The 26,524-nt window shown below is 38.2% G+C and overlaps 1 protein-coding gene across 3 annotated transcripts in view; it reads right to left on the bottom strand.

Annotated features, from left to right (window-relative positions):
* The window catches only part of tanc1b (tetratricopeptide repeat, ankyrin repeat and coiled-coil containing 1b), a 118,952-nt gene that overhangs the window by 2,720 nt on the left and 89,708 nt on the right, over window positions 1-26,524 (bottom strand). For all 3 annotated transcript variants that reach the window (XM_046844163.1, XM_046844179.1, XM_046844171.1), the window contains 15 exons: window positions 23,767-23,998; window positions 22,267-22,433; window positions 17,716-18,323; window positions 15,201-15,309; window positions 14,606-14,728; window positions 11,523-11,759; window positions 10,593-10,778; window positions 9,668-9,746; window positions 4,429-4,562; window positions 3,678-3,801; window positions 3,231-3,406; window positions 2,727-2,859; window positions 1,730-1,821; window positions 804-950; window positions 78-178 (listed from right to left, as the gene is read on the bottom strand). In XM_046844163.1, coding sequence (XP_046700119.1) covers window positions 78-178; window positions 804-950; window positions 1,730-1,821; window positions 2,727-2,859; window positions 3,231-3,406; window positions 3,678-3,801; window positions 4,429-4,562; window positions 9,668-9,746; window positions 10,593-10,778; window positions 11,523-11,759; window positions 14,606-14,728; window positions 15,201-15,309; window positions 17,716-18,323; window positions 22,267-22,433; window positions 23,767-23,998 — 2,648 coding nt within the window. The remainder of the gene's footprint in view (window positions 1-77; window positions 179-803; window positions 951-1,729; window positions 1,822-2,726; window positions 2,860-3,230; window positions 3,407-3,677; window positions 3,802-4,428; window positions 4,563-9,667; window positions 9,747-10,592; window positions 10,779-11,522; window positions 11,760-14,605; window positions 14,729-15,200; window positions 15,310-17,715; window positions 18,324-22,266; window positions 22,434-23,766; window positions 23,999-26,524) is intronic.

Below are 26,524 nucleotides of genomic sequence, written 5' to 3'. Positions count from 1 at the left end.
AGGGTTAATATGGGTTTATAGGTGTTCAATAGTCTACACTGTATTTGTTGTTTATAGAGAAAGTTGGCATCTTGTACCTGCTGCTCCTCTTGGCTCTAGCTCGAGCGTAGTACGCTTCGTAAGACTTGGGCTTCAGCTCCAGTGCTTTCGTGGCAAATTCCTCAGCCAGGCCAAAGTCCTACATAAAAGACCGAACACAGCGGCTTCAAGCAATATCGTGAAGACCTTCCACATTAAGTATAGTAAAATGCTTTCAATTTTGCTTTAACCGCAATTTATTGTTAATACTGAAAACAACTACTTTGAGTAAAAATAAAAAGCAACAACAAAAAATTAAAATGCAGAGTGTCAAAGTATGTATGAAAATATACACATTTCTAGCTTTTATTAGATATGCTTTTCACATTCCAAAATAGATGCAAGCAAAAAGCTTGGCGAAGTTTAGTAGCATAACAGAATAATCTTCACATAGTGTTTTGCCTTTTAATACAAAGACACACTGGATTTGTGTTTTTAGGAGTTTGTTTCCTTCTGGAATTCAGAAATGAATTTATTTCACCAAACAAAAGAGTGTATTTTGAATTGAGCTTTGATTTTTGCCCACAAATTTTTTGTTCAATGCATCTACAGCTGTAAATTTAGATTTTCACTGTATTTGAAACAGGTGAAGTTGAACATAATTGTTTACGTATCCCACAACCATTCTGCAGCACAATAACTAATATTTAATGTAGTTCATGATTACACATCACCAGTAATATCCTTTTAATCTAGTACAGATATAGGGTTATATTGATGCTTACGTTAGTTTTCCTACGGCAGCGTGAAAGGTTGAGGAACAGAGAGACTCGCAGCTCTCTAAATGCCTTCAGCTCTTCACCAAAGCCTTCTCTGGGAAACTTCCTCAATGCATACTGATACCTCTGAGCCGCCTCCTTCATTTTCCCTCTCTGTAACAGAGAGAACAGGAGGTCAAGCAGTTGGATCAGTACATAAGTTTATTATTTTTTTCAAAAGACAGGGAATGAAAAGTCATAGAAGAAGGAATAGAACGAGTAAGAAGAAAGAGCAAACAGATACTCATCAGTCATCCAGAGCAGCTCACACACTCACCCTGCATCAATCAGCTGATTTAGAATTGTTCCTGCTCTCTCTCGGACACAAAACTCATTCTCTTAAATGTCACACAGCAATCAGTGTACCACACACACACACACACTTTTCTTCTTCTTTTCATTTTACTCCAATCATCCTCCGTTCTTATTAAATGATTCTTATCAGGTATTTTTCAAACCATATTTCCATGGATTGGAGGGCAAAATTTGATAAGTTAATTGAAGATGATAAATTGTCGGTCTCATTTTAATAAGTGCTCCAGAGATAAGAGCAAAAGTGGAGATTTGGCACTAAATCATTCACGTTTAATTTGCTCTGTATTAGAGTTCCACATTCTTTTAGAAGCTGTTCAGGAAACAACGAAGCACCTGAGGCTTTCACTCCGAATTCAAGCATGTTGCAAGCAAGCAAGTTTAAACCATTAAAACGACTCATATTTGATTTCTAGTTGCATAAGAAATGGAAGGACTTTGCAGAAGCACTCGCCAGTAAACACAAACACACACAAAAAATATGTTTTGATGTCATACATAACTGACATAATCATACATCTCCAAGCTATCTTTGAGTCTTATTTTCACCCTGACCTAGATTAATCAATTGCCTCCCTTACCTTGTAGAGCAGATTGCCCTCTTCCATGAGTTTCTGGAGTAAAATGATGAGGATGTCAGGCTTTGATGTGGCCATCGCCCACGCCGCATTACCTACATTAGACAGAGAAGGAGACAGACAGGTTGCTTACTTAAACCGCCAAGTACAAAACAGAAGATACATATTCTGTATCAATATCACAGTAAAGTTACCTAAAGACTGTACCTGTTCGATCATAAGGAGACGTTCTGTAGCCTTATGACAGTTTAAGTGAAAGCAGTTAAAAGAGAGAAATAAAGGGAAAAAGACAGAAATTTCTTACTCAATAGTGAAATAGAGTCAATGGTGTTCATAGATTTTGGGCTCTGAAGTCATGCAGTTAAGAGAGTTATTAAATGTGTGTGTATATTAAAAACCCAGCATCCGTCATACCCCTATATGTATCTAAATGCCAGGCTCCATATGTGTGAGGAGGTGGTTTTATTACCATATTAAACCGTATAATTATAATTATTATACCGTAAATCTGGTATTGTAATGCTGGTATTCTGACGGAGTATCGTAATAGATCTCATGCTGCTTAACACAATTGCTTGGAGACTGTCATGAATGGTTACTTTTGCTCAGGTGTGCGTGTGTGTGTGTGTGTGTGTGTGCATGCGGGAGAGAGAGAGAAGGAGAAAGAGAGAACCCACTGCAATCCTCCTTACCACATTACTGCATTTGTGGGAATTTATTCATGAGCTACATATTTTTCTCACAATAATATATGATCTACAGAATTTATAACTATATGCAAGCTTTATGTCGGTCATATATTTTTCATGTGTCCATAAGTCTATCAGAGACCTGTTCTGACAGGGTGGTTCTGAATATTTTAATATGTAAAGTCTAAAGATATTTTGGAATACAGCCTAACCGTTATTTTGGAGGGAAATAAAATAGTGGCAAAATGTATACCATAAATTCTCCTCAAATTGGTGAGTGCATTTGATTGTTTGTACGTGTTTAAACTCACCTAGTTTGGCGCCTTTCTTGAGTAAAGTGACCACCACTGAAGTGTTTCTGCAGCCTATAGCACGATCGAGTGGCCGCATGCCACTATAGTCCACATGCTCGATCACAGCTCCTCTCTCCACCAGATAATGCACCTACACACACACACACACACACACACACACACACACACACACACGCGCACACTTACTTAACAACAGGATTCATGGTTTTGTTAATGTAGAAGGAGACCTTGATTTGACCTTAATAACAAGTGGATCCAATAACCTTATTCCACAGGCATCAAATGCCAAAAAGAATCCTCTTAACATTTTTGTCTTTAGATGACAATTAACATACATGAGACTTGAAAACACACAAAAAATATAATGTACTATATACTAAACGATATATAACAACATTCTAGAGTTTTGAACTTGGTGTGAACTAATGGAAAAAAACTATACAGAACGAGTCGCACTAAAACTGGTTTAAATAAGAAGTTTCTTTGTTTCAGATAACTTACAATCTCTGCGTCTCCATAAAAAGCAGCCAGGTCAAGAGGAGTGCGTCCGTTCTTATCTGAGTGGTCTATAACTGCGCCCTTCTCCACCAGGAACTGAACCACATTCTTATGTCCTTTCAGGCATGCCCAGCTGAGAGGCGTTAACCCCTCCTTGTCCACTGACGTTAAAGATGCACCTGGAAAATATTTTGCTTTTAATTGAAAAGCAAATACAGCCTGAATAAACAACATTACACCATGTAAATTCAAAGACACTAATTTACTTAAGTAGCTGAATCACTGTGACAATAAATCTGTGAAACAAGAGTATCTACACACATTATAATAGTGTTGTGGTGGCGCTATTCTTGCTTATTTAACGTGATTGGTATGAAGCGAGCTATTAAGCATTTAAGTTCCTTTGTAACTCCTGAACTTGGTGGACCAATGGTAGGCTAGGTTATTCACCTTTAGAGATGAGAAAATCCACAGTGCTGAGATGTCCCTCACATGCCGCCACCATCAGTAATGTGCGACCCTGCTTATCACTCGTGTTCACATCTGCACCATGTTGCAACAGCACATCTGCAACCTAACATGGAGAGACAAATAGAAGAATTGTTATTGGTATGTCTGCTCTATTGATACCTTTGTTAAGTAATGGTAAAGTCGCTGTGGTAGCTACATGCCGCAGGGAACCAAAACTCTCATACAACTTGTAAATAAAGCAGAATGGACAAGTGATCTGCAGCTACTGCACTAATACATATACATACAAACATGTCACAGTCACTGCTAATAGCCTTTCTCTCGTTGACTTTGGATTTAATGCAAATATCATGACTAATTCATGAATAGGGAACACATTGGGTGTATCAGCAGGCTACAGAGGTAATATAACAATCACTTTTCAGGTTTCCCACAGATGTGCTAGGTGCAGTAAACAAAGTATTTCTTCAGAAAAAAAATAACAAGATTAAAATAACAAATAATGAATCCGAAACCAGGTACTGTAGAAGATATAAAATGTAATACAGTGGAAGAAATTGTGACTTTTCCATCGCCCTTTCATCACAAATATTAATAGCATTTCTTTTATTAATATTCTGAACTGTTTAAATTAGGGTATACATGTCCAAAGCATGTCTCAATATGGAAGACTTAAAAAGCACAACAGGCCCCTTTTCTATGTATGAATGTGCGCATGACTGCGTCTCACCTGCCAGTGACCCTGCCTCACTGCACAAAAGAGTGCACACATTCCTCTTCGGTTCACCTGCTGAACCTGTGCCCTCTGCTCCAACAAGTATCTGCAGACGTCCATCTTCCCTCGGCCAGCTGCTGCAGTCAGAGCTGCAAAACCAAATATATATATATATATATATATGTATATATATGTTTAAAGAAATCCGTGGTACTCTGGATGTACATGTGATTACTTAACACCTAATAGAAAAAAGAAAAATAAGCAGTGCTGGCCAAGATGTTCTAAAAATTTGTAACGTCCTTATTTAAAGTATGAACCCGAAGTATAATTGTTTGAACTGAATATTGGCATGCATTTTTTTCTAGTTTCTTCTTTCTAGAAACTCATTATGAAGCTAGAGCTATGCGAGGATAATGAGTTAATCAAGGCGAGAGTTTTCTCTCCATGTCTGAGAGTGGAGCTGTTTGGAACACTCAGGCCTGCCATGAAACTGCATGTGCCTGTGACACAGAATGTTGGATGTGGTTGGGTTGTCTAGGATACAGCCACAAGGAGATGGGAACAGTTACAGCAAGGTTCAGACATCAAGCCAGACCTGGGAATGACAATTATTGCCTCAGGAGGGATTATTTTTTTCTTCATAAATACTCACCCGTTTTATTGAGCTAATACAAGCATTGACCAAGTGATTCAGTTATGAATAAAGTAAAACAAAGCGACAGCTCTGTTCAGTCCTTGACTAAAGACAATAATACACGCTACATTTAGCACACAGACAAATGACTAAGGCGTCCACAATTATACAAGTTATTTTAGATTTACCTACTTAGAATTACTGTTTGAAATCCCAAATTAGGCTGCAAGTTTCGAAATTGTCTAATTGTAACGCTAAATTCACATTTCTTCCTCTCTACAGCTTTACCCATCAGAACTTGGGATGGGAAAAAAAATGAAGAGCAAAAATGTGTTGTCAACCCCTTAAAAGGTTAAGTGAGGCTGTGACAAGGATAGAAATCAATGTGTGGGCAAATGATAACAGATCTTTCTGTCAGTGTGAGTCAGTCCAGCAAATCCATCAAAAACCTTGCATCTCTGCAGGTCTACATCTATTTCAAGTGCATTACTCTGAAGTGCACCATTTAACTAAGTCTCGAGTGATTGATTGTATCATTTCATATTGTAGCCCCCCTCAGAACTAACGTCTCACCCTTTCATGTTTAGACTACTCTGCTTCCAACCTCTTACCTGTATATCTCTTTTTATCCTTTAACCAAGCACGGATCAGGAAATTATCTATGCAAGTAAACCCTGCATGCACAAAAGAATGACGCAAGCGTATAATTTTATGTCCTATGAAAGGAAGGTTTTATAATCGAAAAATAATTCACGAGTAAACCAAAAAAAAAAAAAAAAGTATTTTATTTCTAATAATGATTACAGAAGATAAAGCCATTTGTAATCCTCTATGTAAAAGGTCATGTACTCATCATTGATGAATATGTACAGCACTCGTTCACTGACAATCCTTAATGTCATTAAATATTCAGCACAACATAGCAAAAACTTGGAAGAAACTATTGTTTGCTACAATAATCTTATTTATACAGATTTACATTCCAACTGCCATTCAGTTGGTGAAAATGAGATGGAGATTTTGTTGCTGTCTAATTCTGTATTTAAAAAATTCTGCAAAAAAAACACCACATGCAAAAACTAATTTGATTTTACTGAAGAACAATGATGTATTCGTCCTAGTGGCAACAACACTATTACAATTCAATCTTTAAAATTACACTGAATAAACACTTTTGCTGCTAGTGTGACATTCATTATGACCCTCTAAATCAAACTGTGATCTTTATGCAGTGAATAAAATAACATCACAGCACGTAGCAAAGCATGCTGTTGTGCAGAATTGCAATACTTGGTGTCTGCTTCAAAGAGGTGATTAATTCTCCAATTCTTCGGTAATGGAGCATTACATACACATTTTGACCCAGATAGACTGACTTGCTAAAGAATGTCATTGTGCTCATACAATTAAACATTTGGGGTTTCGCATAGATACAGCCCTGAGTGACAGAGCATTTCTTTTTGGAAGCAGGTCAAAGCAACCCTTGAAGACGGTGCCTCCATACACTTATCTGCTAAATAGAAGAGATACCATTTTGAGACTATGCAAAGCATTAATATTCACATAATGCATTTTGCCGGCATAGTGAGTCAAGAGGAGAAATAAATAGTAAACATTCTGGACATGACATAATTTAAACAACATATTTCATATTTGTATAGCGGTGACCTATATGTTAATGTGATTTGGTCGTGGGACAGGGTGCTGTCAACAAGGGCTAGACACAGAGAGAGCATTGTTCCTCTCCTGCTGTCATAGATAATAGTCACTAGTCGAAAAGCAGCTGGGAAATGTATGTGCTAAACACTTAGACCTGGGCTTAGCACAGCTTGACTGTGAATGGCAGTAAGACAAGTAAAAAGAATCTTTATTTGCATAAGACCTAGTATTCTGTGTTAAGCTTTGTAGCATACACAGTCCAGGAGTTGGTTAATAAAAGGTCTTAGCTACTGTGTTTATCTGAAGAAACAAAACAATAAATGGAGAGATGTGTGGCATCATAATAAACAAATGTCCCGACTTCTCAATGAAAGAATATCCGAACATCTCCTTTAATTTGTGCAACCTGCCTGCTCCTGTTACACAACATACACTCACTCACCCTATATCTTCAGGTAGATTACATAACAATTATAAATTATACTACGGTATTACTACAAAACAAAAATAGAAATGGATTTTAATAAGTATTTAAATAAAAATTAAGAATGAAGCACAATAATGTTCGTATTTAATGTTGTGCAATATCCAAAAGACAAGTTGGTTTCTGTTTTGCATTAAAACTGCTTGTAATATTCTAGTGAAAACCAAACATACTGAAAACTTTCCTGTGTCTGGAAAGGAAAAACACAACAAAGAAGAACTAGGAGTGTTGAGCAGCAAGAATCCTACGACAGGCATGAATAGGACAACATTCCTCTCACAAAACTCAGGCAACTGGTCTCTCAGATTGCAAATGTATACAGACTGTTGGCAAAAGAAGAGAAGATGCTACACAGTGGTAAACATGGCCTAGTCTCATCTATTTTAAGACATTTTTAAAATAGTACATTTCCTCAGTTTAATCATCAGTTTCTAAAGCTGCAAAAACGAAACGATAAAATCGATAATAATCAATAATGAAATTCGTAGTCGTTGAATGATGTTATCGATTAGTTGGGCTGCTCAAGTTACGAGTTAGCGTGAAGTTAAGAGAACACAGCTGCGTGTGAAAATGGCATATAAAACGCAAGTCGTGTAAACAAAGAAAACTGTACCCAGATGTTATGTAAAGCGGAGTTTGTGTGGCATGGGAGTACCACAGTGATATTTAAGCACGCAAAAATAAAACACACTGGTGTCAGGGATGAAAGTGAAACATCAGCACAGTAAGTAAAAACTGTTTAATCCTGATCATGTGAAAATGGTGTAGTTTAATGAAGTGCTGTTGTGTTTGTTTGTAACTTCTGGACAGTCGCACTGGATCTGTTCTGTCGTGACTCACGAGTATCAGGTTGGATTCAATTAAGACCGTGCAAACAAACACTAAATCTAAAAACAGCAAATAACAGCAGCAGTAAACAATCACATTTTAGTCACTGCTGTAGTTTCCAGCGAAAGCTTATTCATTTATACACCAATGTATATTTTTTCCATTTTTGTTTTATTAAGGCTGTTAGCTTGCTGCATTTCTCCGTTCCATTCTTTCTATAGCATTTGTCTACAAATAAAAATGATTACAACAGTGACTTATCTGTTTTTAAACGTGATTTACTGCAGCTTTACTACATTCACATGCTTGTTTTTAATTTGTGTGTGTTTTTAATTTATGTATATATAATTTCATTACTATACAAAATTAAATTAATTATATATTCTAGATGCCTATATCTTCACAAATTAACAGAATATCTGTGTATTTCTTTTTTAAACAAAAATTGTCAAAATAAAAACTTTCTTTCGGCTTCTCCCGTTGCCGCAGCGGATCCTCGGCACGTTTGATTTGGCACGTTTTTACTCTGGATGCCCTTCCTAACGCAGCCCTCCCCATTTATCCGGGCTTGGGACAGTCACTAAGAGTGGCTGAGGTTGGTTCCCTGAACGGGGATCGAACCCGGTCAAAATAATGTTGTATCATATTTTATATTGACGATTTTTAAGCATGGTTGTCAACTTGCCATCTGCAAAATACAATACAAATCCCGATTTACTCAAATTGCTTTACCTTGCATACTCGAGAGCTGTTTTTTTTTTTTCTTCTTTCGTTTTTCTTCTTTTTTACAGAAAGAAAAACCCAGTATGAGTGAATTTTAATTCTACATTAAAAGATTACTCAGTTTGTGGCTTTTGCAATTTTTTTAAGTAAATTTTTTATCCATAAATAACCTGAATTGGGGTTTTATATAGTTATAAAAAGCAAAACCTCTAATATAAACAAATATTTTTCTATCTGATTAATTGTTTAATATAAGTAAATAATAATAATCGTCCGACTAATCAATTATCTAACTAATCGTTAGTTGCAGTCCTAGTCACAAAATTAAAAAGCTCAAATAAGCAACTGTAAGTCATTAGGAAAAAGAATGTAGGCTATACTTTCACCCTGTGTGGTGACCCAAAGCCTGCTAGATCCCAAGGTTTACTGTCATTATTTTACAATTTGTCTAAATAACTCCACTTACAAAAATGCTCAATCAAAAACAGATTACATTTGCAGCTTCTGGTTTTAAAACAAAATAATGGCATATTTTATATACTGTAGAATAACCTGTTAGTAAAGTCAAGCAACCACAATAAGGTTTTTGAATCACTTCCTCACAGAAATAATCCAAAGCACAGATTAAGGTTGGCAAAACCATTCAGCCAAAATACCAGTACTGGATGCTGGATATGTGCGATGAATATGGGCCAAGGGAGATGTCCATTTCCAAAGAAACAGAACAAAACAAAAAGCATTTTGTACCAAATGTTGAATGACAGTTGTGTTTATGGACATAATGATTTGAGCAAGAACAAGTGATTTTCATTAAGGTGATATTAAATGTGAGCACAAGTAAATGGAGTTCATCCCTGAATAAATTAAAGAATAACAGGACGAATAAGAGGAAGCAGTAATTACATGCAGAGACAGAAACGTACCTGTTTCTCCCCACAGTGTATCATGAGCATCAATCTGCACGACCAACTCATTATCAAGGGCCAGTAACTCTCTCACCACCTACCAAACAACAAACCAGGCTTGAATAAACATTCTCAGAAAAAAAAAAAAGGAAATAAACAATAAAATCCATATATATAACAGAGGTAGTATAAGGCTGCAGGAGAAGGGCAACTGAGAAAGCTGTGTTAGAGATAATAAGACTTTGGGTGATCAATACAGAGATGCCACAGAGGGTGAGATTCTCTCTGAGGTGATGCATTAATAAAGGTGAAGTGCAATGGCAGAGAAAGAGGAGGTGAGGTACTTCAGTGAGGTGCTCTCTCAACATTATTAATACCCAAACACTCACCCTTCTGCCTGTGTCCTGATCAAACGCTCTTCCGAAATCACTAAATGTACACAAAGTCTTGATCCATTACACACTAACTCTGTTTCTCGTACACACACTTTCCCCTCTCAGTCTACTTCTAGTTACACACCCTCTATCTCTTTATTACACAAAGGTTCTATTTGGTTCTGGCTCCCAATAACAATCTTTTTTCTTTTCCATGTTTCATTACTCCATTACTGTCTAACTGCCCTCATTTCCCTTCACCTGTGTGTTAAACTGTACCTCCTTTCTAAAGAGGGTAAAATGTAAAGCATGGTCTTACATCAATCACACAGCAGAGTCTCAGTGGCCTGTTGCCATGGCTAATCTCCCATGGCAACCGTATCACTAAAATGTGTATTAGTAGAGTTTAGCATTGGAGAGATAAATGCTTAGTACAGAGAGCATGAGAAATTGTCTATACCACAAAGGCAGACTTTGTGTGTATGTGTGAGTGAGTATTTGTAGTAATCTATATTAGGACATCTCCGAGTCCCATGCTAATATCTGTTTGTGTATGTGTGTTAGCTGACCTGTGTGTGTCCCATACTGGATGCTGCAATAAATGCTTGTTGAAGGGCTTTGCTCTTTAAGCTGAGCTCATGTAGCTGCTCCTCTCTGCTCCACCTCTGCTCCAGCAAGTACTGCATAATATCCAGATGACCCCTCAGAGCTGCATGTACCAGAGCATTCTGTCCATTCTTATCCACATGATCCACCTAATAATAATAAGCCACAAAACACCATTAGCATAAAAACAGCATCCATTAAAGAATGCTTTAATTTAAGATTCAGATACAGGAAAGCAAAATCTGTTTGACACATTTTCTAAAATCCAAAAGATAATTTGGCTGTTAAAAAAAAAAAAATTCACAATGAATTCCTGTAATTGCAGGTTGCAAATTGTTTGCATGTACTCAAAACACGACAATCTAACATTTCCATGCACATTCCATTGAATCTGAACCGCATTTATGCGCATGTGCAGCAATCAGTGTCACCATAACAATAGGAGTCCTCTTAAGGAGTAACACGTGGCAAACAGTTGCTTGTTAGCATTTTTTTTTTCTAAAATGCCTGACTCGTGTTTCTATCAAGTCCTCAGCAAACCCTCAGTAAATTGTCCTACAAATGTCATTATTGCATGGACTGTGGGAAGAAAAATAAAAAAATAAATAATTATCTCCTGCCACATTTTACATATCAAACTTTATCCTCAGAAGACCTACTTTTTGATGCACTTGCTGAAATTATGTTAAATCAAAATGGCGACTAATAAACAAACATTCACTTTGGCTGAATAAGTAGAGATTTAACCTGGATTGGCCACTGTTTACAATGTAAACAGTTTATGATGGTGTGTGTATGAATTTTGCATTACTTATATCGAGGCTGCATGTAAAAGTAACGGCTGATTTACAATTAATGATTGGCACCGTTTCGTTAGATTTCATCAAACTTGCCTTGGCTCCTCTCCTGCACAGCTGGCTGACCAGGTTCAAGTGTCCTGATGCAGCAGCGTAACTGAGTGTACTTATGCCATTCTCGGATGCCACGTCCACACTGGCCCCAAATTCCAGCAGCAGGGCCACCATTTCATGATGACCTAGGTGTGCCTGCACGCACAGCACTGGCGCGTTGTTCAGCACTTCCGTACGGTAGTTCAAGTTCGCGCCACCCAACATCAGCAAACGGCTCACCTGTACATACACACACACACGTTCATATGATTCCTACACAGGTCATGCTAATACAATACAAAGAGCATTATAGCTTTACTCATCATAATAACTGCTATCGCAGTCCAATAAAGTGACATTAGTAATATCTGGAAAATATAATATTTTACTGATATTTGTTCGCTTCCCCCAATATAAAGTGGAATCTTCTCAATTCATAGCAAAAATATAAAACCACACTATACAATAGCAGAACAGATGAATCCCTCTGTGAAACTGAACTTTAAAATGCCTCACAAAAGCTTCAAAATGGCAAAGATTTGTTTATGGCACGGTGGTTGTTATTGGCGTTTCTCTCTTTATACAATTATTTTCCTTCCTCGCTCAAACAACAACTAAACCTGGGCCTGGAGCTCTCAAACACAACCTGCTGATTAGCAAAGCATGCTAATCACAATGACACTCTGGCACACAGTTGAATATACTGAAGCATGCTTTAATCAGGCACCATTCTTTCTTTTGATGAGCAAATTCAATAGACGTTATACTAATGATTAGTGATGGACATGGGGCTCAGCGAGAAGCAAAAACAGTGGGAGATGAGTTAAAGCGAAAAGAAAGAAAGAGACTATGTGAAAGAGAGGACAGAATAGAGAAAAGTAAGTGTGTGCAGGGAAAGTAATATGCTTTGTAATACTGTCTTCTTGAGAAATGTGTGGGGCTACCTGAATAACAGTGCACGATGAAATCATTCTTGCCTTTAGCTAATTTTCAGCAATTTTGCCCTTACTTCCACTGCATCACCAAAAATGGCATTTCATATCTCAGTAACACTGTGTTTGCACACGCATCAGCAGAATGTATCAGAATTATTTGTCCAGACCCATAATTAATATGCTCTTATTACCACTAATTAAAAGAGCTCTAAAGTATCTGAAAATGTCATGAAGCCTTCAATTCCCCCTCACAGCAAACTTGCTGCAGAAATGATAATGTAAGCTAGAAAAGCTAAATGGAAGAAAGTGTGTAGACTCATGCTGGATGGGAATATGCAGAAGCCAAGTAAAGACATTCCACATAAACCCATTCATAACATCGGATAATACCAACAGGGTTATCAGCGGAACATAGCTGTATCACAAATCACTTTAACTTCCTAATCAATTATTCAATAAACTTTATTGTTAGTCATTTGATTTTATGACCTACTATGAATTGCATTGTGCAATGAGAACCTACAAACCTCAACCTCAATTTCCCAACACTCAAATACCATTTTGTTGAGTGGTAAAACGCACTAAAGATTATAATACTGGCGCTCCAGATGGTTTGACGCAAAGCTGGATAAATGAAAACCGGAATAACTGAAAACCGACAAACCAAGATCTCTAGATTGGTTTAAGGTACACGGCACAATGCGCTAGAACTTGTTTTCTCATTTTTCATGGTTTGACACATGGTTAGCACAGTAGTGTAATACATAAAATGAGAGCAAATATATAGGCAACAATAAACACAAAGGACAATAATGCTGCAATAATCGGAAATATCGTAATTATTATGTGAGCACATTTGAACTCCAACACAAAGCGAGAACTCTTGTGATACGAGCCCTGCAATTCTGCTCACACCGGGAAAAAAATAAACAAAAAAAATCATGGGTGGCTACTGCGTGAATGTGACACTGACAGTAGATGAAATGATTTAAATGTCAGTATTTCATGCTAGGTTTATTATTTTTGTATTTCATTTTTCTAAATGGCATGGCTAAGAAAGAGCTACACAGCTGCATAAGCTTATACAGTGGAACCTCGGGTTACGAACGCCCCGGCATACGTATAATTCAGGTTACGAATCGCAGTTCATAAAAAATGTTGCCTCTAGTTACGAGAAATTTTTTAGGATACGAGCGTTAGTCGCAGGCAGGTTAGTTTTTTTACGTATCGCCACGTGCTCTCGCTGCGCTCTCGTGCAGCACATACACATCTGCTCGTCGCTCTAACAGTGTGGAATTACTGAACTTTAAATACTGTACGTATTCCTATCACCATGCCGCCAACAAAGTAGCCTGATGGAAATTCTCCTTCCAAACAATAACTCTCCCTCCTCCCGCTTCTACGGACGTCGTCTCCATCATGCACGCAGCGAGACTTCTTAAAGGTAAGGTACCATTTAAAGATTTATTTTTTATATGTTTATATGTTTTTATATGATACGATTTCAATATAACATGTTAAAAGTAAATAATATTAGTGAATATTGGCGTTATTTTTTTTTTAAGAAACACTTTTTGGGTGTCCAGAACGAATTACCGAAGTTTCTATTCATTCTTATGGGAAAATTTTATCGGGATACAAGCTTTTCAGGTTAAGAGTAAAGTGATGGAACCAATTAAACTCGTAACCCGAGGTTCCACTGTATATAGAAACTTGTGTAAACAGCAGAAAAAGATGCCACAGCGGGAACACTAATAAAAAGGCTACATTGAGGTTATGAGTTCAAATCTCAGCACCACAAAGTTGTCTCTATTGGTCATTTGAGAAAAGCTTTTAACCCTCCCTACAATAGGCGTGCTATATCATAGCTGACCCTGTGCTCTGACTGCAGCTTCCTAGCAAGCTGGAAATTGTAAAGAATTCTACAATGCTGTGCTATGTCATGGCAGTCTTTTTCTTCTACACGCTATTTTCCACTGAGAATTACAGCATAAAAATTCAAGTGATGATTCATACTTGGCTGGCTAAACTGCATTAATATTGCGCAGAGGCGAGCGAACAATTCATACTCTTGTTGTAAAACAGCTATTGTTTGGTTAGTGTATGATCTTTTAAATAGTGCTGCATATGAGTGTGTGTTCGTGCTCTGACCTTGACATTAGGTGTGTATAGGTTTCTCAGGGATGCCAGAGCAGCAGACAAGCTGTCAGTGCTGCAGCTAATCCATAAACCTTGTAGAACACTGGATGATACTCCGGTCTTCTTACTCTGACCCTGTGGAGAAAATAAAAAGCACAAAAGCCCATTGTCTGAGATTTCTTGCATTGTAAAAATAAAGCACATTTTATGAGCTTTTAAGATTTTGCAAATGCTTTTCCTCAAAAAGACCAGCTAAATGACCGCACAGTGTTACAACCTTCCCATGCTTTTCTATTATAGTGTCCTTCACTCCATATAAACACACTCCACACCAAAATCAGTTCATTCATTATCAGCCACAGACCTCTGAAAATACCACGAGCAATAGCAAGGAGCACAGAAGGTTTTAGTGATAAAATATAAAAAAAAAAAAAAAAAAAACAAGATTTAAAACTTTTAAAAGATTGGTGACATGATTTCAATATTGAACAAAAAGGCACTGCGTTATCTGACAACTTTAAATCAAATACTGGACACTGTTGGTCTTTGTGGCCGAAAAATGATGGCCACCCAAAATACGCGTGCTTGTAGGGAATTATTAAGTTACCTTAAATATGTGTGCTTTTAGAATATGATGTCCCAGCTCCATTGTCTGCTGCCTGTTCAGCTTTCCCTCCTGCCTGGACAACATGAATGCCATCAGGGCATGGCCACTCCTACGGGAACAGAAAACCAATAAACAATAATGTAATGCTGAACAATAATAAACACTAATAAAGCAGATTACTAACAGATGGCTGGAGAACTGATTCCCAATCAGAATAAACAGGGTTAAATAAGAACATGGCATGTCAAGAAAAGAACATCATTAGAAAAATTATGATTTTGTCATCTTAATGCATGTGCGAGCATACACACGCACATGCACAGGTAGTTCCAGACTTCTAAGGAAGGCATGCACGCCCGGGAGGAAAGAACAGAGGTGTCCTCATGTTCCCCCATGCTTGGCTCAGACTCTGACTGGCATTCATTAACAAGAAACTTCATTAAAAGGCCACGCATGAACACAGCCTGGCTTTGATCAGATCCTCATCTCCTTCACTAAATAAACTATCGGGCCGAGTTCTTTCTGTTTAAAAGCTGAAATAAACAGGAACTGCAAGACCTTTTTATTTCAAGTATCTCTGTGGAAAAAAAGCCAAAGCATGGAATTTATTTTAACACTTAATAACGAGAGCAGGACAGGAGAAAAGAGAAGAGGGGAGTGCAATAAAGAGAGAGCGAGAGAGCACAATAGAAAAAGCAAGAAAGACAGGGAATGAGAACGGAGTGTCCGTCTCACTATTAGGAAGGGTATGTGCTAAGAAGAGGTGAGTCACCAGCCTTCATTTGTCAGTCCCACAGCTGGTGCACTGAGGACACATGCTGTCCAATCAGAGCTCCGCACCAACCAGAGCAAAAAAAAGAAAAAGAAAAAGGGGAGAGATAGAATAACAATTAGGCAGCATCGTTAGAGACAGTTCTCATCTTTATCTACACCACGTGCAGGCATTTGACATAAGGAAGCCTTGCTACATCACAAGATATATTGACCTTGTAACCATTAGGCCACACAAGGCAATGCATTCAGCCAAACATCACATTTTCTCCAGACATAAACGTATATATAATAAGTCCATTCACAACTACACTCAGGAGAATATTGCAGTATTACTTAAGGATGCTACTGCAAAGCTAAATGCTCTCTTGAAAGTTTAAAACCACAACAATGGTGCAAAACCCCACACAGGTGTAAAGAGATGGGGAGTAAAAGTGATGTGGTCACACGAGTCAACCTTCGTTGTATTCTCATATGGGTGAGTGCAACCAAAGCCCACAATAAAATCTAACTACAATGATTGAAGAATAATTAAGGCTGGCTAAGAGGTGCTGTAAATGAGACCGAGGGGCTTTGATTGCAGCTTTTTATTTCACACAGGCAAATACAACAGAGGAACTTGCCCTTATTATCCCATATGCAACTGCTGGGTAGTGACCACATATTTATAATCCATAATTCTGCAATAAAACAAAGACTGCATCTTGATTTTTTTGGCATCTATCACCAACAAAGTGCTCCGTCAGTGCCTTTAGAAATAACTGCCCTTCCACTGAGATTCCAAACTCGCCAAGTCATTTGATGAAAAAGTCAGAATGTTGGCAAGCGAAGCTGTCAGTCTGATTAATATGGAGATAAGTTGGCAGACAGTAGTTACATGAGGACATACTCTGATAAAGCGCCTTTCAAGATTTGTGGAATCAGTAGTTTTACTATAGATTAGCTTAGTGTTTACCAGCAGAAAGTATGCAAAGTACAGTATAATCAATGCTAATCAAAGGTTCAACTTCAGGAAGGCTGAATGCTTAGATCGTTACCATGAGGCTTGTTGGTAGTAACAGTGTTTATTTTTTTTGCCTTAACAATAAATCACTACAAGCATTGCGTGTCTGAATACTGAACTGAGTCCTAAAAATGATTCAACCACCTGACAAATTATTATTGAATTATTCTTACTGTTTCTAACGATTAAAAATCCGTCCGGTAAGCAGAACGCTGGGGTTTTCAGGATGGCAAATGAAAAATTTAACTTAAAGATAATTCATTATTGTTTTCCAGGATTGACTTTTCAATTTCAGTACATCCTTAACACATTCCTTTCCAATACAACATAGACCCTTATAGACATGACACATTAAGTGCCTAGATTGAGTGCCCTATAAATGGCCAACAGGCTCCTATTTTACAAGGTAAAATCTGCAAACTTGTGATAAGCTATAACCTTTGAAGTGCAAACTATTTAGATGAAAGCTGTGAGTGGGTTCCTGAAGCTGGCCATGGTTCCAGCTGATAATATTTTACTGATAATCATTTCAACACTGCTGGTCATCCTCAAGCCCTTTTACTCTCTCAAAATAACTCAAGGTGGTTAGAGAGGGAGGTCCTGAGGAAGACCATCTCATCTTACAGCTTTACCTGAGTAGCATTTTTTGTGGCCATGTTTATAATAAAAAAGACGCACACAAGACACTGCTTTTCAATAGTAACCCAAGCTTTCTACTTGATGGGATTAGCAGCATCTTACCTGGGGTCACAGAGGAACTCAGAGCTTTCCCCATCAGCCCTCCACACAAGCCACTCCCTGAAGGATGGGTGGCAGAACATACGCGTCTTATCTCTCCGTTTAATCAGGAACGCGGAGAGTGTATCCATACGTTGCTGGAAATCGTCCCAATGCAACTCTCCTCGCATTGCACCTGCATTTAAAGCTTGAAAGAGCTGCTCATCTGTCAGTGGGTGGAGAGAGGCCAGGGCAATGTTGAGGATGGGTATGGCACGCTCGAATGCAGAGTTGCTCCTGAACTTCATGTTGCATTGTAATAGGTAGATCTCAGCTAAAGAGATAGGCACCACTTTGTAGCTGGCGCTCTTGATGACCAAATGCCCCCTCTCAAAGAGATCCAGTGTGAGCTTCAGGTAAAGGTACGAGCCCTGGCTGCGGGAGACGAGGTGCGAGCTCAGCTTGGACACAGTGACAGGATCAGCCTTTCCGTTCAAAGATACGTTGTTGAGGACATCACGGCTGCTATTCACACGGTGATGGATGTAGGCATTCAAGTCTGAGCTGATCTCTTTGTTATCAGGGAAATCATCCAGACTGATCTTTGTGAAGGGAAGCAAACTGGCGATCTCCTGTGGGAAATCAAAAAGAGGAACAGTTTTCATTCATTTTTTTCCCCAGAAGACAGACATACAGCAACCAAAATGTAATTAAGACATCCTCATAAAATCTGGAAAAAAAACCCACAGGATTGTGAGGTGGCCATGATGGTTTTTTTTGTTTTATATGTTTTTTTTTGTTTTATGTTTTTTTTTTAAAGATACGTCAACTTGAACCAGTCTTTGACCTTGCGGTAGCTTAGTGGATAAGGAAGATCGTGAGCTCAAATCCCAGCAGGGGAGCAAGGTCCTTAACCCTCAACTGCTCAGGTGTATAAATGTGATACTTGCAAGTCACTCTGGATAAGAGCGCCTGCCAAATGCAATAAATGTAAATGACCTCATGGTCAACAGCAGTACACTCTAAATCACAAATGCACGAATTAGCAATTCTGTTGCTGCTTTATTAATGGCCAACCATATAACTGCAGTGAGTATGGCTGGTGAGTATTAAACATACACTATATGGACAAAAGTACTGAAACACTTGATGTTTTCAGCCGTATGTGGTTCTTTACCAAAATGTTGGAGGTACACAAATGAATAAAGTCTGGTTAAATGCAGTAGCATTACATTTTCCACTTACTTGAACTAGGGGACTCAACCCCATTCCAGCATGAAAATGCCCCAGGGCACAAAGCAATAAGATATGGTTTACATGGGTTGGAGATGATCTTGAGTAGCCTGCTATAGAGCTCTGACCTCAATGCTAGTAAGCACCTTTGGGATGAACTGAAACGCTGACTGCACCTCGGGGTTCCTGACCCTGCATCAGTACCCGACTTCACTAACACCCTTGTGGCTGGTAAACACAAATCTCCAAAAGCACACTCCAAAATCTAGTGGAACATCTTTAAAGAAGAGCGGAGGGACTTCTAACATCAAATGGGGACTAAATGTGAAATCAGATATTTAAAAAGTACATCTGAATATTATGGTCAGGTGTCCACAAACCTTTGTTCATATATTATATGATCACTCCATTTACTGCTATACAATATGCAGTGTACAAGTTTAAGTATTACATATTTGTGAACACATGATCCATTAGATAATGAATTCCTGCTTCTCCTAAGACAATCTCTGTGTGTCTTACCTTCACTGTTTTCATCTATACTACCATAAGATATGCACACGCACGCACACAAATACACGGCGGTGTTGTTAAAAGCTTCTTCCTTTCTCCTGTGCAATAGTATTGATGTACTCTGGGTGATTAATCTACAGAAGGTCAAAACAGAGCAGGAGATATCGGACCACTGTGAACACATATGTGCACAAGTGTGCAAGCACACACACTCAGACACACACACAAGCAAATACAAATGCACATGGTCTCTCTCTCTCCCTCGAATAAAGGATTAAGAAGTGACAGACTTGAGAGAGCTGGACTCTCCACAGGGACACCCACACATTACACTCTGCACAGGTAAACACAATACACTCCCACACACAAGGATTTTGCTGTCATATACTAAACCACAGCAACATGAGGGACTAGCAAAGTGAATATTGAACAATACTAGGGTTAAAGTTAGTTTAGCTTACTGTTGATGAGTGGAAAATGTACATTTAAAAACACAGAAAACTCAAATCAATGGAGGTAGCGTTTAGAAAAGACCTGCACTTGTGAAATGTGAGCGAGTGTTACTGATCATTTGTAGAATCTGTAGAGTGATGCTAAGCCCTGCTTTTATCGATCACTTCCTGATCTTTCCAAGGAGATTAACTTGACTAACAAGTGAATGCGTACATAGTCTGACACGGCCGCATTTAGACAGATTTTCAGCAGCCAGCAGTAGACTGGAATAAGGAAAAGCAGACACTCTGGCCTTCTCATTATTGCTACAATCACCAAGCGCTCTGAATATGTGTGCTGACAGATCAATAAGGGAGTCGCAAGTAAGCAGGCAGGCGCTTCAATCCCCTCAGCATTCCCCATACCCTCCCAATTACCACATATATCATTTTATCATCACTGCCATCTTTTCATTTCTGAGAGTAGCTCTTCAATAAATTACATCTGTCAGGATTTCCATCTGTTTTGAAGGGAGTTTTCATGTTTGAGTTATGCAGGTATCGTATTGAGTCTGCTTGCTATATTCCTCCTTTAGCATGTATGTATTTGGGATCAGCACAACCCATCAACACTATGACTTCCTGTAAAGGAAAAGAATCATATAATGCACTCACTATTAATAATGTAAAAATTGTTTCTGTCCCGATCAACCATTTACCACCCGAATGACATTTTACTGTCTGCTGCAGAGATTATATTCCATGCACAGAATTTAGAAATCTATTTACATTTGCAATTGTGACTCGTTCATTCACCTCCACAAACTATTTCCAATCATGAAGATTGAATATTGAGATTTACTCAAGATTAGTACAGAATATGTTAACACCAATTAAAGAATCAGTGTGGCTACACTAAAGCTAATATAGCACTGAAAATGGATTATTCATGCCTGGAGGCCAGCTAGAGTTAAACAAACTACTGCTTTACATGTTCTTATGCTAGAGAGTTAATAAGCGATGAGTTCAAGCAGGCTGGCTGCTGGAGGTTTTTTATGTCATACATTTAAATTTCAATTTCTTTTCGTCACAACACGATCATTACTATTTTACGATTGTCGGTTAAAGATAGCTAGACTACAAGGCTGACAGGTAAATGACTAAGGATCATATGTTTTTTCTGTCTGAAACGGCAGGGTCTAGCAAATTCTCTCAGCGGAGTAACAGCAATGATCCTTATTGAGATTGTAAAAATGGATATAAAGCACATTGGCAGGTGTCAAATTATTATCTTTTCACTCATGGTACACCATTATGCCTGACTGTCAGTGTGACATGAATTACAAACTAAGATGAAAATGGAAATTACAAGCTGTGGACGGCCAAAAAACATGTAAGTTCTCAGTAGAAGGAAACTAACAACAATGTGGCGTTCATAATTTGTACCAGACGATTTAAAAAGACATTATAATCCTTGTAGGCAAAGAAACACTATTTAACTTCCAATCAAAAATCTAACCTTTAAAAAAGAATAAAGATTTTCTTTTGTAGCTAGCAAACATTCTAACTTAACAATGAGTATGCTACCAAAACATACAGAACAGTGGGTAATTAATCCAGTGTAAGTGGCCCATCCAATCACTTCATTTATATGAAAAGAATCACTTCCTAAAGAGGCACTTTAGGATATGGTCCATGTCTGTTGGGTTCATTCTGATTCAACTTCTTAATAAATTCCCATATTGATTTGATTGTGGTTGAGCAGTGGTGGTTGTTTAATAATAGTGGCATATATACACTAAAAACAAACTGTAGTTATCACTGTAAATGTTATTGTTAGAAAGAACCTCTGCCAACACAAATACAATCATTAACCTATAATTCTGGCTTCCCGGAATCAGTGCTAATTGTTTTACACTTGCTGATGCCTCTTACATTTTAGGATTCTCTGATATGCCAGGTGTGTGTGTGTGTGTGTGTGTGTGTGTGTGTGTGTGTGTATATGTATATGTGTATATATATATATATATATATATATATATATATATATATATATATATATATATATATATATATATATATATATAAATAAAAGGAAAGTCCCCTGTATGTGCACTGTGTGGTAACAGGTGTCTATTATTTAAAGAGAGTGTAAGTGTGGATCTTTTAAAGTACTAAACCAGCAGCAGACAAATCTCTGCCACTTTTAATTATTTAAAAAGCTAACAAACACATAACTTCACATGAAGCATTTGCAACGGAACTAAAACAAATGAACTCCTGCCTGAAGCATGTATGACAAATCTCTTAAAATCCAGACATCATGTTTTGGGTAGCGAGGCAGAATTTGTTTTCGAATAATGATCTACTAAAAAGTGGCATAGCGTGGTTGCTTTACCTGTAGGCTGGTCCGCACAGTGACAATAAGTTTGAGCCAGATGGGAAACTTTGAGACACTCTTGGTAATGAAGGATGCCACTGTGTCACCATAGTCTGGTTTGTGAAACTCTGCCTCATTAAGCCCGTCAATCAGGATGATGTAATCCTCTTCTGGAATCTTCTTTTCTGATTGAGAGAGTAAACACAGAAAGATAAACCAGTGTCGTCATATGAGCCTCATAAAAAAAATACCAAGCAATGTCCATCTCACATGTGCATTTTGCTGTTGTTGCACTGAGATTTGGGGGGGGGGGGGGGGGGTGTAAAAAGCCTGGTGGAAAAAAATAATAAATCAGACTGGTGCAAGTTTTTTTACATGCACCAGTTTAAATATTGAGATATACCTGAATAAGGCTTTGTCCAGCAATTCTGCCTTTTCAAAAATAAACATGAATGAACACTAAGCTTACACAGAGTTTAAAGTGGAAATACAAAACACAGTCGAATGCATTGCAGTGTGTTTAACTTGGTATGAGGGTAGGGGTGGCATAGCTCCATGCTGCACGGTTCCTTCAGACAGATGCAGAGGGCATTTAAAAATTCATTACAAACCAACATGGTGAACGGAGCACTTTCTCTTAATTAAGGACACTGCATTTACACAATCAGAAAAACGACTCTTAAATGGGATACAGATCCAAGGCAAGGGTTTGCACTTTTGTTAGTAAAGGGCTCTTTTCATTCTTAATCCTTAGCAGATAAGCCTCGATAAATGCATACATTAAGACATTTGTTTCATTAATAAGAAATGTGAAGCAGCTGCTGTGAGGAGCAGCACTGTAACTTTGCTGCTGCCACTTTACTGATTTTTAGTCATTCCCTTTTCAATCATATAATCAGGGGATTTTTTCTATTAATGCCTCAGACCTGACCTTCCCCCATACACCATTGATTTCAATGTAAAGCTGAAAGGAAACTGGACCCCTGTGTTTAATAAACCATAGTGATCCTGAAATGCGTGTGCTGCCTGTTGCTTTAAAAATCTAACAAATATGTCAGTTCTCAGCAGGCACAGTAAATAGCAGTGTTTGTAAGTGGTCAGCACAGACAGCTCAGCGGCTGAGCATTCCCCGTCATCATTTCCTTTCTGAAAGTGAAAGTTTCATAAGAAAAGGTTAAAAAAGATTTTTGGTTGCCTTAGTGACCATTATTAAGCTAGGCTTTATCATTAGGAGCTGTCTTATTCTTTTATTCCCTTTTTGAATAACATGAAGAATGAACAGTGAATTATTGCTAATGCTGTGTGGATGAAGAGAGCATAAATTTGCATCAATATTAACTGGACTAAAAGGCAAATCATCACATCAACTATCCACCGAGCGGAACGTGCTGCCTTCATCATGGAGCTACGTTTAAAAAAATAAAAAATAAAAATCTAATCTGTGAAGCAGGAAGATAACAGCAATACAACACGACTATTGATTATGAAAAGGAAAAACAACAATTCTGGATTTTGCACCTTTGCGCAGGTTAACAAGTGGCTCCAGCACACCCCTACGGAGAGCAGCCATCGGGTCCTGCACGCAAGAGCGCAGACTCAGCATGCTCTGCAGGTGGGGTTCTTTCAGTAGCAGCTCCCTGTAGGCCGTAAGTTGATGTGCTCTGCACATAAGAGCGGCAATGCTGTGTACAAACTCGGGCACTAGACAGGTGTAGGTGTTGTCGGCCTGGCAGTAATGATATGCCACCACCTAGTGAGAAACAGACAGCAAGAGACAGAGAGTGTGTTTTAACAGAAGATAACTCCTAAAGATATCCACATCATTCTGTGTATAATATCTGCCCCTGGTGTTTATGGTGTACCAGAAGGAAGGTCACTGCATCTTTCATAATAATCTGCTTTCATAACAATCTCTGAGGAGATCGATTTTCAGTTTCAAATAACTTTTCTATCTGTTTGTGAGCATCCAAAAGAATCCTCTCCAATAGAGACCGCTTCAAAACATTCAATGACAATCTATCTTCTATTGGATTTGTAATCATCTTAATGAACAGACAAATCAAATGAGTCTCTCCTGTGAAGCAAAGAGATGTGCTTAGAACACAGTTCAGCACAAAATCCAATCTTGGTCAGAAGATGCCCTTCAAAGCTTCTTTTATTGGTGGTTTTAGATTATTTAGATGTATTAGTGAAATCCTTGCTTGACAGGAGACTGTATTTTGCATTTGGACAAGCTTAATAAGAACGGCTCAATTTTCACCTCAAGAGAAAACCTTTTTAGCCTGTCAGCCCATTACATACGGGTACATGGAGACCATTCATTTTTACGTGTGCATTTTTACTACTGAGAATGACTTCATGTTCCTTTTGTTAATCAATTAATGAAATCACTCACATTGTCCCTATTTTCTCTGACAGCCTCGACGGAAACTGCCCAAAATGACACTCTTTTCACTGAAAAATCAATTGTACACAGTACCATAGGTCCTTTTTGTTGATTATTCTAAGGCACTTTGCACTAATACATCACCCAACATTTATCTGCCGTAATGCTAGCTAACCCTTATTGCTAATTCTCCTTACTGAAACCTGTGTTGTAAAAATAATCCCCCAGCAAAGAAATGCCTTTCCTCCCAAAACAGAATGGCTTCTGTGCCCTATGAGAGACCAAAGCACAGGAAGTAGATGTGTAGCTTTCATAAATCTGCTCCTGCACCCAGTGTCAGTATTACTCTCTCCAACTGTCTGTTGATCATATCATATATTTAAAAAAGGGTTTGGGGGTAAAACCATGGAATGCCACACCATTAATAGCTCCAATAACTAGTATGCAAGGTAAAGTGTTCAGGTGTCTAAAAAGAGCAGTATGTGCTGATAAAGAATAAGGTTTTTAAATGACTCTAAAGGGAGTGAAAGTTTGGAATCTAAGCTCACCGAGCAGGTGGCTCAATAAGCCTTGGGTAAGCTCAATCTCCACTGCCAGACTTAACAAATCTCAGCTGAACTGAAGCAGATTTATGTAGTTGTGTACAGTACAGTGGAAGTTGCAGAACTCCAGCTAGGGTAAAACTAAAGACCATCTGAGCCAACATGGCTGAAATCCTGGAACGAATATAACCTGTTGATGATGTGTGCTTATAAGCAAAGACATCAAGTGTTATGCAATCCTTCAAGGTGCGACTTTTATCAATCATTGAAGACTCTGTCAAAGATCGAATCCAAACATTTCCTGTCCAGACTTGCAGGATCATGGACCGAACTGGAACTGTACCATTGGCGAGATCAGCCTCAGGTAACCACAGAGAATACGTGAAATGAAGCTGATGCATGAGATGGTGATGCATGAGAAGCACGGAGCTGAATCTCGGCTAGAAAAGCAGTGCTTTACAGCATCTAAAGCACATCTATAAGAATCAGGGACAACAGATATGGAAAAAAGAAACATCGCCTGTTTATTCATGTTTGAGTTACAGAGACCGCAACATCGGATGCGATGAGGGCTCTAGGCATTAATGAGTGACAACTGTTCAGTAAATAATCAGTGCTTTATGTGCAGTCTTGACACTGCACTCTCTCTTTTCTCAGGTTAGTCTGCTCAGGCATTGCTCCTGTGATTATGTACCTTGGACCAAATGACCACCTTGCCAACCAATTGCCATGGCAACACATAAGCAACTGCAGGTCCCCACTTGGAGATACAGATTATACATCCTGTACTTCTTCTAGTGAACAACGACTGACAAATCACATTATTATTTTATAAGTGATTTTCTAACACCTGTGAATACACACTTAGAGCACAGCAAACTGGTCTATTACTGTCTCCCCCAGAACTAATTCTTCTGGGAATTCAGGTCTCAATAACAACACTATCCCTGTTCTTTTGCGTGACCCAGCTTTTCAACGAACCACACGACAATTCAAAGAATGGAAACAAGAAAATCTAAACATTTCTTGACAAAATGTGTGTGTTGAGGCATTATTTATTCATTTCAAAATTTCTCATGTATTATAAACAAGCATATTACTTTGATTAAAGCATATCCAATTTGATAAACATAAAAAATAAAAAAATAAAAAAAAATCACATGCACAAACATGCATCACTCTACAAAAAAAAAGAAAAAAATGCAGGGCAGCAGGAGCAAACAGAGGTAAATGTGTGTCTATTTACACTTTCATTTCCTTTAACTGAGCTTGAGCGGCTTAGGAAAGAGCAAGAGTACAGAAATGAGACATGGCCGCCTGATCTCACCCTGACCCTTTCAAACATCAT

Source organism: Silurus meridionalis, chromosome 3 (genome assembly GCF_014805685.1).
Source record: "Silurus meridionalis isolate SWU-2019-XX chromosome 3, ASM1480568v1, whole genome shotgun sequence".
Lineage (NCBI taxonomy): Eukaryota > Metazoa > Chordata > Actinopteri > Siluriformes > Siluridae > Silurus > Silurus meridionalis.
The sequence above is the reverse complement of the archived record's forward strand: the minus strand, read 5'-3'. Positions and strand labels throughout refer to the sequence as shown.